At 31.9% G+C, this 11,439-nt stretch overlaps 1 protein-coding gene across 1 annotated transcript in view; it reads right to left on the bottom strand.

Annotated features, from left to right (window-relative positions):
• The window catches only part of LOC107436749 (uncharacterized), a 31,036-nt gene extending 20,365 nt beyond the window's left edge, over positions 1-10,671 (bottom strand). Inside the window, exons 1-2 of the mRNA XM_043051496.2 lie at positions 10,563-10,671; positions 6,867-6,996 (exon numbers count right to left, since the gene is read on the bottom strand). Of these exons, the coding sequence (XP_042907430.1) occupies positions 6,867-6,986 (120 nt within the window). The 5' untranslated portion in view covers positions 6,987-6,996; positions 10,563-10,671. The remainder of the gene's footprint in view (positions 1-6,866; positions 6,997-10,562) is intronic.
• Between the last annotated feature and the right edge of the window lie 768 nt (positions 10,672-11,439).

Genomic DNA, 11,439 nt, shown 5'->3' with positions numbered 1-11,439 from the left:
AAGGAACGATCACACTTACCTTGGATCTCTTTGGTTTTTCTATTCTTTATTTTAACAGTTTTTATTAAATGTAATTAGTTATTTTCAGAAATTTTCAGTTTGCAGGTAAGCACTTAGATTTTAATATTGAAGTTTCATGATTTGCTTTCATAGTAATTGTTGTTCCAAAGTATTTGTTGACTTCTTAAGGACCCGATTACTGACATGGCAGAACCACCTTCCAAAAAACTTTGTATTTTGTCAAGGAAAAAGATATTAAGAGATTCTCAAAGAAGAAGAAGGGCCCTAGAAACGTCTGTGGAATGTCAAAGAAGGATGGAACATGACCGAATTTCGAAAAGCAATTCTAGAGACCAAGAAGCATCAGAGAAACGTCAAAGAAGATTAGAAGAGGATCGTGTCTCAACTAGCAGTGTTAGGGCCTGAGAAACACCTGAGGAACGTCAAAGAATATTAGAGGAGGTTCGTGTCTCAATTAGCAGTGCTAGGGTCTGAGAAACGTCAAAGAAGATTGGAAGAGGATCGTGTCTCTACTAACAGTGCTAGGGCCCAAGAAACATAGCGTGGCGGACAGCTGGCCGCCTTAGGCGGCTAGTTAAAAATATTTCGCATATTGAAAAAATTGAAATTGAATTATATCGATAGAATACAGTTGAATTATGTCTCTAGTCTACTGAGAAAAAAAACAAATTACACATTTCGTTTTTTACTAATTTTTTGTTGCATTGAAAAAGGCGTTGAGTTTTATGTTATAAAATTCATTTATAGTGGAAGCTGTTAATTTGAGCAATGTGAGTTGATCTTCTATCTAAGTTAATTATAATTATGAAATACCAAACTGGTTAAAACAATTGAATTAACTCTTTATAAATTGACCACTTGCCTAAGAGAACCATCAAATTGTTGTCTCATAAGCGGCTAACTTACACAGGTTTCCTTGCAAGATAAAATTACCAAAGCAACAAATCATTCATATACTCGTAGCATTCTAAATTTAACAAAAATTGGCTGGTGAGAAAGTTATTGGAAACTAAGATATCACATCGCATATTATAAAAGTTGTATCTTAATCTTAAACAAAAGAAAAAGTTAAATGGAACAAGTTAAAATGATTAACGACTACATAATTGCTATATATCGCCTTGTTTCTTAAGTTCTTTAGAGTTAAAAAGAAAATAGAAAAAGAAATTTTGTATTGTAGTAAAATAATGTAGAACAGATCGTGCGTAAAACATTAACAATTAAACAATCATCATGGAAAAAAAACTAATTTTCCTGAATAACTTTCGATCTAATGACCGGATCTACACGTTCTAAGACTCAATTGTAATGGTTCGAGCGGGAAATCTCAAATATATTAATAAACTAGTGCAAACAATATTTTAAGATACGAAATCATACACAAAAACGTTCTTTCTGTGAAAAAAAAAAACATGTTTTTTTTTTCAATGGATTTGGATTTCTGATTTTCAAAATGTAGGGGTAGTCACAATCTGGGAAATATGGTTCCAATAATTTGATCAGGAGAGCAGGGCCGTAACTACGCCGGGGCACCGCCCCGGTGCCCCGACGGTCAAGGGGGGCCCCATATGAAGAGACCACATCATGTTTTTTCAAAATACAGTACTCTAATTATATATATGTAGGAAAGAAATTGTGTTAAGATAGAGTTGCTGAAAATTTTCTTGTTTGTAATTACGTACCTAGGGGAAAAAACGAAAGGGTAAAAAACGGTATAACAGCTTTTCGCGAATTATTTCTCTTTCTCATAAGAACAAACACGCTTTGCAGAGAAGGGGAATGGCCACAGCTGCATGTAGTTGATCGTTAACACTTTCTGTACATTGCACTTCTGGTTTACATTGTTTCCTCTACTATCTAGCGTCAGACCCAGTGGCGTGCCAACCAGGGGGAGGCAGAGGGCCCCTCTAAAATTTAAATGATGGGGCAAACGATGCGTTTCGCCCCTCCTGAAATTTAGACACTCACAAAAATAAAGTAAAATCGGTAATTTAAAGAAGAAGAAAATTTGAATTTTGAAGCTATTTTTGAAATAAGAAAACTTTATATTCCACTAACATTTATGTGCTTTGCCTCTTCTGATATTTAGTTATTCGCCAAGACGAAATCCATTAAAATAGGTAATTTTCTTTCTCAGCTTTGAAGTTATACATCAAGTAGGAAACTTTATTTTGTTATGGGCGATTAATGTGTGTTTTGACTTTTGGAAAAGTAAAGTGAAAGTGGAAAAAATATTTTAATTCCAATTTTCCCTCTATTTTCTTCCGAAATAGTAAAGAGGGGGCGAACATAGTGTTTCGCCCCTTTTGAAATTTCAAAGTGCTAAAAAATAATAGAAATTGGTAACTAAAAAAAATTTCATCTTTGAATCTATTTTCCAAATAGAAAACTTTATTTTCTTCTGAAATAAAAGTGAAGGGGGTGGGGAATTTGCTTCTCATCTTCTGAAATTTAGACATTAATATTAATAGAATAAAATCAAATAAAGTAGGAAATTTTAGAGGAAGAAAATTGTTTTGTTTCATAACTTCGACGATATTTTCCAAATAGAAAACTTAATTTTCCTCTTAAATTATAGTTAAGGAGATAGGAAACTTTATTTTCTTCTGAGATAAAGTAAGGGGGGCTAAAATGTGTTTTGTATCTTCTGAAATTTAGACACTTGAAATAATAAAGTCTAGTAATTTTTTTTTCTTTTCTTTCTTAAAAAAAGAAAAAAAAACTTTGAATCTATTTTCCAAAAATAAAATTTTATTTTCCCCTTAAATTAAAGTGAGGAGGCGAAGAATATACTTCGCCCCTTCTGAAATTCAGACATTCGCAGGAATAAAGTCAAGTAAAATTTATATTTAACTCTTATTTTCGACTTTAAAGCTATTTTCCAAATCGAAAACTTTATTTTCCTCTGAAATTTAATTGAGATGGAAGATAATGTGCGCCACCCCTTCTGAAAATTTGACATTCGCTACAATAAAGTAAAGTAGAATTGAGAATTTTAGAAAAAGAAACTACTTTTTTTCCAATTTACTAGCTATTTTCCAAATTGAAGTAGAAATTGGTATTTTATGATTAGCATTATATTTAGAGGAAAAGGAGGCTACTGTGGACATGGGGGACAGGAGTAGACAGCATGAATATTTTCCCCCTAGTCATATTTCCTCAGTGAGATGTCGTAAATTGGTAACATTTACGTACAGTGAACCAAAAAAGTACCACCCTGAATAACTTTTGATTTAATGATCGGATCTTCACGTTCTAGGACTCCATCTTAATAATTCGAGGGTGTGACATCAAATATGCAAATTAATTAGTGCACGATATTTTATTTTAAGTTACGCAATCAGACACAAAAACATACTTTCTCTGAATAAACATAACTTTTGTTCAACAGATTCGATTTTCTAACCCCCGTAATATAGGAGGTAGCTGTAATCTGGGGAATATGGTCCCAATAGTTGGGTCGGGTGAGCTATCCAAAGTTTGGACCCCCAAATGTTAATTTTATTTTTTTGTATTTCACTACAGATCGAGAGCTTTTTAAGGGAATTGAAAAAATTTTGCACACGATTATAAAATTCTGTTATCTAAAGATAATTCCACGCAAGAAATAACTTTTAGTAAATATTTATTATTTTTTATTTAATAATAGTCTGATGTTGATCATTTACGTCGCACTAGTGCTGCACAATAGGCTATTGGCGACGGTCTGGGAAACATCCCTTGAGGTTTGATCCTTTGTAGAGGGGATGCCCCCCCCGCTTCGGTAGCCCGGTGACCTGCACCCGAAGTCGAGCACTTTATCGTAGAACAGTTTAACGAAGACCAATACCGCACACCCTCGGTCCCTACGCAGACTGACCCAAGTGGTCACCCATCCGCACACTGACCGCAGCCAGTGATGCTTGACTTCGGTGATCTGCTAGGAACCGTGTCTTAACGATCAGTCCCCTTTGGGACAATAATATTCTGAAAACTTTTGAATCGTAAGGCATATATTTTTTTTTTGTATCATTTTAAAGTATCTAATTCCACATGGAAAATACAAATTTGAGCGAAATTGGTTGAATAGTGCATTAGTTCCTGAGAAATCGAGTTTTATAAGTACGACTTTTTTAAAATTTAATTTCTCAGGATTAATCGATTTCGCTGAAATTTTGCATTTTGTCATGTTTAAAACTTACAATGTTTTGTAATCCAATTTATATGTGAACAAATAACTTGTTTTCATAAATATATTCACTAACATAATACATAAATAGCTAAAATGACAGTTAGAGATGGAGTACTGAAAGTTTTTGAAAGGGCCCCCGCCAAAAATGTTTGCCCCAGGGCCCCGAGGAGTGAAGTTACGGCACTGCAGGAGAGCAAATAATTCCTGAGAAATCTAATTTCAAATATACGACTTTTTTAAAATTTGATTTCTCTGAAACTGTTGGACTGATTTCGCTCAAACTTTGTATTTTTTCTCATAAAATTACATTCTTTAAAATTATGTAAAAATTTGTTTACCTTAGAATTCGAAATGATTTCGACTATTATTAAATAATAAATAAATATTTAAAAAATATTTTTTGCAAAGAATCATCATTGGATAAACAAACTTTATAAATATATGCAAAAATTTTTCGATTCGCTTAAAAAATTCTCGAGATATGACGAAGTACGCAAAAAGTAAAATTAACATGAAGGGGTGCAAAATTCGGACTGCCCTTCAGTCCGAACTATAGGGACCATATTTCCCATGAGTATGTGGCTAAACCATATATTTGGAGGGTTGGAAATCCAATTTCGTCGAAAAAAAGGCATGCTTATTAAGGAAAAAAAAACAATTTTGTATTTGATTTCTATCTTAAAATATCGTCTGTACTAATTAATCAGCTCATTGTTAATTAATTAGTTTTTCAAGCACTGTACATCTGTTATATTCCCGTATTTCACCTCATACTGTGTGGTTAATTTTACAGTTTTTTTCATAATACCGAAACAGTTGCCTATTTCTTTTAACTTTCCGCTTTTGCATTTCTTGACTTATGTTAGTGAAACTTTTCACAATTATTTTCGCTATCTCTCTTTTTCATAGTAAACTTGATGAGGAAAATTAAGTACTAAAAGATCGAAAGAGCTAAATCCAAAGAGCATCAAATCCAAAGAGCTGAATTACGTCTTATGTTCCGTAACAAGACTCCTGAAATTTGAATAATTTTATTTTACAAAATAAAACTGCAAAAAAAAAGTAACTGTAATTAGTTTAGTAGTATGACATGCCTACCTTAATAACTACATAAAAATCATCACAAAATCTAATAAGAAATAAAAAAATTATTGTGAAACTATATAATTTTCATAGAGCTATAAAATTCTCATACGTAGATCGACCGCGAAGTGGGCGTAAATTGTTCTATTCCAAATATAAATTTTTCTGCTACATACCTTGCGCAAACAGACTGCTCATTACCGTAAAAATACGACTTTTTTAAAATTCGATTTCTCAGAAGCTATTCGACTGATTTCGTTCAAATTTTGTTTTTCGCCGTGTAAAATTACATTGTTTAAAGTGTTCTAAAAACTTAAATACCTTGCAGCTCAAATTTCTTTTTACTATTGTTAAATAAAATAACAAAATTAATAAATATTTACTAGAAGTTATTTTTTGCAGTGATTTATTTTTAGATAAACGAGCTTCATGATGTTGTGAAAGAAATTTTCAATTCGCTTAAAAATTTCTTTAGATATGATTAAGCACGCAAAAAGTAAAATAGACATTAAAGGGCCCAAACTTTGGATCGCTCTGTCAACCAAACTATGGGGACCATATTTCCCAGATTTTCAGCTATCCCCTATATTTTTGGATGTCAGAAATCCGAATCCATTATAATGAAGGCATGTTTATTCAGAGAAAGTACATTTTTGAGTCTGATTTCATAATTCCAAATATCATCAGATTAGAATATTTGAGGTTACATCCTCGAACCATTATGATTGAATCCTAGAAAGTGAAGATTCGATCACGAAATCAGAAGTTATTCAAGATGGTGCATTTTTTTTTCTTGCACTTAACATCACAATTTTCAATATAGTGCGGCTTTGAGGAGAACTCCCCCAGACTAAAAGTCTGGGCTGTCTGCTGCTATGGTAACAAGCGAGAGCACATTTCCAAAAGGCGAAATGGAGAAATGAAGGTGTCGATTGGTTTACTCAAGCTGACCTATGCGAAGATCAAGACAAAACATTTCACCCCACACCCCTATTCGAAGTGACTTTCCCAAGTAACCATGATACCCGCCACGACGCGAGACTGACTACTGGAGGAGTTCTCCTGAAAGCTGCACTATACTTTCTGCTTTGGACCCATTAAGCATTATTTTTTTTAATTATTGTTGTTGTTAATTTACGTCGCACTATAGCTGCACACCAGAGCTGGGCTATTGGCGACGGTCTGGGAAGCATCCCGGAGGATGATCCGAAGACATGCCATCACAATTTTGATCCTCTGTGGAGGGGATGGCACTCCCCTTTCGGTAGCCCGACGACCTGCGCGCGAAGTCGAGCACTTTACGGTAGCACAGTTTAACGAGGACCAATACCGCACACCCTCGGTTCTTACGCAGACTGATTCAAGTGGTCACCCACCCGCACACTGACGGCAGCCAGTGATGCTTGACTTCGCTGATCTGCTGGTAACCGTGTCTTAACGATCAGTCCACTGCGGGACATTTTTTTTTAATTAAAAACATTTAGAAGTACAGAAACATGTAAAAATTCTAGCATAATATATTTTTGATCAAAACAATTTATGCACGTTTTCAATGGATTACAAGTATTAACAGATTAATAGTGTACTTTACCTTAGGTTGGTTTATTGCGTTCTGATCAAAAACATTAGCGTTTCCCTTCTCATATTTCGCAAGATTAAAAGTGTCCCCCAAGAACATACCAGTGAGTACAGTAATAATAACAGCAGACATGACTACTTTCCTTAAAAAAGAAAATGTATCCTTATAATGAATATAGAATACGATTATTAAATCAATTAGCTACTTTTGGTTTAAGATGAAACTTTTAAACTTATTGTAACAATATTATTATTATAGATTTATAAACATTTGACATTTATTACAATCTACCTAGATCAAGTATTGGGAGAAATTTGATGCAACTGCAATTTTTTGATGCAGCTAATCCACATTTGGCTTATATGGAAAGGAAAACCACCGAAACCTCCCACTGTTAGCCTGTCTTGCTTTTAAAACGTATTTCTATAAAACTTAAAATTAAAATCAACGGTATTTTATTTCATAACCGACGTTGAACAGCAGACCCAATTCAAGGTTTGCGACTAATAATGCTCAACTCCGTAGCCTTGTAATTTTGTACCCAACTCAGACGACAAGGGAACTCCTTCATCAAGTATTATGACAAACTAGTTTTCGTGAAGGACTTTTTGATGGAACTAATCCGCATGGAACTCCAATGGAACTAATTCGTATCAACCAGCCACCTCTGAGATTCGAACCCAGGTCACCTCATTGGGAGGTGAACGCTCTATTCCCTGAGCCACCACGGCTCAATAAACGGTATTTCAAATAAAAATAATAATAAGATGCGTACTGAAAAGCAAAATTAATGGAGAAATAGTACTGAGTCGTTTAAGAAATTGGTAAAAAATCGCCATACTATTATTGAACTTTGTGAGTCTTGATTTTTTCGCTACAAAAGAAAATCTAACTCAAAGTTGAACACCCAAAAACAGCGGCGTCGGTTACGATTTTTTAATATAGAGGGAAAAGGAGAAACATTATTTATTAAGTAATCAAATACTAAGCACGTGATTAACATTTTGTGATTAATTTTTTATTAATCTTTTCTCGCATGACGTTGTTCTGAGATATACAACATTAAAAGATTTTCCAACATTTTTTTGTCTTGTTTTTTGGTTCAATATGTTTTTCTTTTCCAACATAGCAGAGCTACTTTACTGTTAACTACCATTTTCAACTTAGTTTTTGGGCTCATTTACTTGTAAACAAACTTTTATTTGAGCAAGTTTAAGCTTTTCCTATAGAGATTAGTTAGAAACATAAGCAAAGGGTGTCTTTTCGTTATTTGTTTTATATTTTTGTAGCTTGGGAATTGTTTATCCATAATAAAATGGAATTGATTCATAAAATGGATTTCTTTTATTTATGAAAAATAGAATTGAATTATGGAATGGAAAATTACTGATATTATTTTTCATTCAAACAAATCTTTAAAAAAAAATTCAAAGGATAACGCAAACATGGAGGAAGAACTTTTCTATCTATTCCATGGAAATAATCGTTATTTGTTATATATTTTTGTAGCTTGGTAATTGTTTATCCATAATAAAATGGAATTGATTCATAAAATGGATTTCTTTTATTTATTAAAAATAGAATTCAATTATGGAATGGAAAATTTATGATATTATTCTTCATTCAAACAATTCTTTAAAAAAAAAAATTCAAAGGATTAAGCAGACATGGAGGAAGAACTTTTCTTTTTATTCCATGGAAATAATCAATTAAAAATTCGAAAACATGGGAACAANTTTTTTTAATTAAAAACATTTAGAAGTACAGAAACATGTAAAAATTCTAGCATAATATATTTTTGATCAAAACAATTTATGCACGTTTTCAATGGATTACAAGTATTAACAGATTAATAGTGTACTTTACCTTAGGTTGGTTTATTGCGTTCTGATCAAAAACATTAGCGTTTCCCTTCTCGTATTTCGCAAGATTAAAGGTGTCCCCTAAGAACATACCAGTGAGTACAGTAATAATAACAGCAGACATGACTACTTTCCTTAAAAGAAAATGTATCGTTATATGGAATATAGAATACGATTATTAAATCAATTAGCTACTTTTGGTTAAGATGAAACTATATTTTAAATTTATTGTAACAATATTATTATTATAGATTTATAAACAGTTGGCATTTATTACAATCTATCTAGATCAAGTATTGGGAGAAATTTGATACAACTGCAATTTTTTGATGCAATTAACCCGTATTTGGCTTACATGGAGAGGAAAACCACCAAAACCTCCCACTGTTAGCCTGACGGCAAAAAGGAAGGGATATTTTTCGTCTTGCTTTTAAAACGTATTTCTATAAAACTTAAAATCAACGGTATTTTATTTCATAACCGACGTTGAACAGCCGACCCAATTCTAAGTTTACGACTATCATTGCTCACCTCCGTAGCCTTGTAATTTTGTACCCAACCCAGACGACAAGGGAACTCCTTGATCAAGCATTATGACAAAATGACAAACCAGCTTTCGTGAGGGACTTTTTGATGGAACTAATCCGCATGGAACTCCGATGGAACTAATTCGTATCAACTAGCCACCTCTGAGATTCGAACCTAGGTCACCTCATTGGGAGATGAACGCTCTATTCCCTGAGCCACCACGGCTCAATGAACGGTATTTGAAATTTAAAAAAATAATAAGATACGTACTAAAAAGCAAAATTAATGGAGAAATAGTACTGAGTCGTTTAAGAAATTAGTAAAAAATCGCCATACTATTATTATTGAACTTCGTGAGTCTTTTGATTCTTTCGCTACAAAAGAAAATCTAACGCAACGTTGAACAACCAAAAACAGCTGCATCGGTTACGATTTTTTCATATAGAGGGAAAAGGAGAAACATTATTTATTAAGTAATCAAATACTAAGCACATAATTAATATTTTGCGATTAATTTTTTATTAATCTTTTCTCACATAATGTTGCTTCTGAGATATACAACATTAGAAGGTTTTTCAACATTTTTTTTCTTTTTTGGTTCAATATGTTTTTGTTTTTTTTTTTCAACATAGCAGTGCTACTTTACTGTTAACTACCTTTTTCAATTTAGTTTTTGGGCTTTTCAACTTGGTATAACCAAACAACTCAGTATACACAGTATAACCTTTTTCAACTTAGTATAAACAAACTTTTATTTCGAGCAAGTTTAAGCTTTTCCTATAGAGATTGGTTAGAAACATAAGCAAAGGGTATGTCTTTTCGTAATTTGTTTTATATTTTTGTAGCTTGTCAATTGTTTATCCATAATAAAATGGAATTGATTCATAAAATGGATTTCTTTTATTTATGAAAAATAGAATTGAATTATGGAATTGAAAATTAATCATATTATTTTTCATTCAAATAAATTACGCAAGCATAGAGGAAGAACTTTTTTTTTATTCTATGGAAATAATCAATTAAAAATTCGAAAACATGGGAACAAAAGCTAAAATAAATTAATATTAATCTTCATTCATTTACAAAACTTGATTTTTTATTTTTGATAATTGGACAACAATAATAATTTTTAAAATTAATAACCGAGTTTTGCGAAATTATTTACTTTTCTCTCATAAGTTAAAAAAAAAAATTGCAGGCATGAACTCAAGGCGAAAGTAAATAAATGATTAATTAATTGATACTGAAGAAAAAGAATATACAAAAACACATTTTAGAAAATTAACTGCAATTAAAGTTAATATTGAAAATGACTTACTTTTAAAAGCAGTCAAGAAATTTATAGGCTTTGATAGCCAAAGAAGCGCGAAGGGTTAGGAGACTTTTCTTAATCGTTTTTTAATATAATTTTTTTTTATCTTTATCTCTGGGAAAAAAGACATCAGTAAGTTATTTTATCCTTTTCGCTTTCACCTTATGCAGATAAAAATATTTTTAAAAAATTACTTTTCATTTGAAAAAGCATTTATCCTTCTTATCTATTTTTTTAAGGTTGGAAAAAATAAACTTTTATTTCTTGAAAATTCTGCTACACAGTCTGACCCAGTAACTGTAACTGTTAAAAGCGAAGGATATATCTGAAATTATTTTATTAGTATATATATATATATATATTTTAATTTAAAATTTTCGGCAATGGATCCCAGTAATCTTAGAGGCATTTCATTTGTTTACATTGTTCCAACAAAGAAAATCATTTTTTCTTTTGGAAAAAAGTAAAAATTAACATTATCTCAAAAAACTTTGATAAAATACAATTAAAATTTTTAAAAATAAATTAAATTACTGTAATTATTTTGATAACTGAATGCCATTTATTAGCCATGACTATATGTAAATTGTATAATGCGCACTGGAAAATATGTCTACTCTCTTTAGTACAATCCTCATTGTAACGACCTTTTCATTATAACTACACATATATAAAAATCCGTTTACTATTCTATCTGCACCAGGGCCGGATTACGCATTAGGCCAGACTAGGCCTTGGCCTGGGGCCCCCAATGATTAGAGGCCCCCTTGAAATGGATATTTTAAAAATAAATTCTAAAAAATTAAGAAAAACAATGATTTTTCAAATTTTTTCAAAATGTTACGATTATTTTTTAGTTTTAATTTCATAAAATAAAGTACAA

The sequence above is a fragment of the Parasteatoda tepidariorum genome, chromosome 1 (assembly GCF_043381705.1).
Source record: "Parasteatoda tepidariorum isolate YZ-2023 chromosome 1, CAS_Ptep_4.0, whole genome shotgun sequence".
NCBI lineage: Eukaryota > Metazoa > Arthropoda > Arachnida > Araneae > Theridiidae > Parasteatoda > Parasteatoda tepidariorum.
The sequence above is the reverse complement of the archived record's forward strand: the minus strand, read 5'-3'. Positions and strand labels throughout refer to the sequence as shown.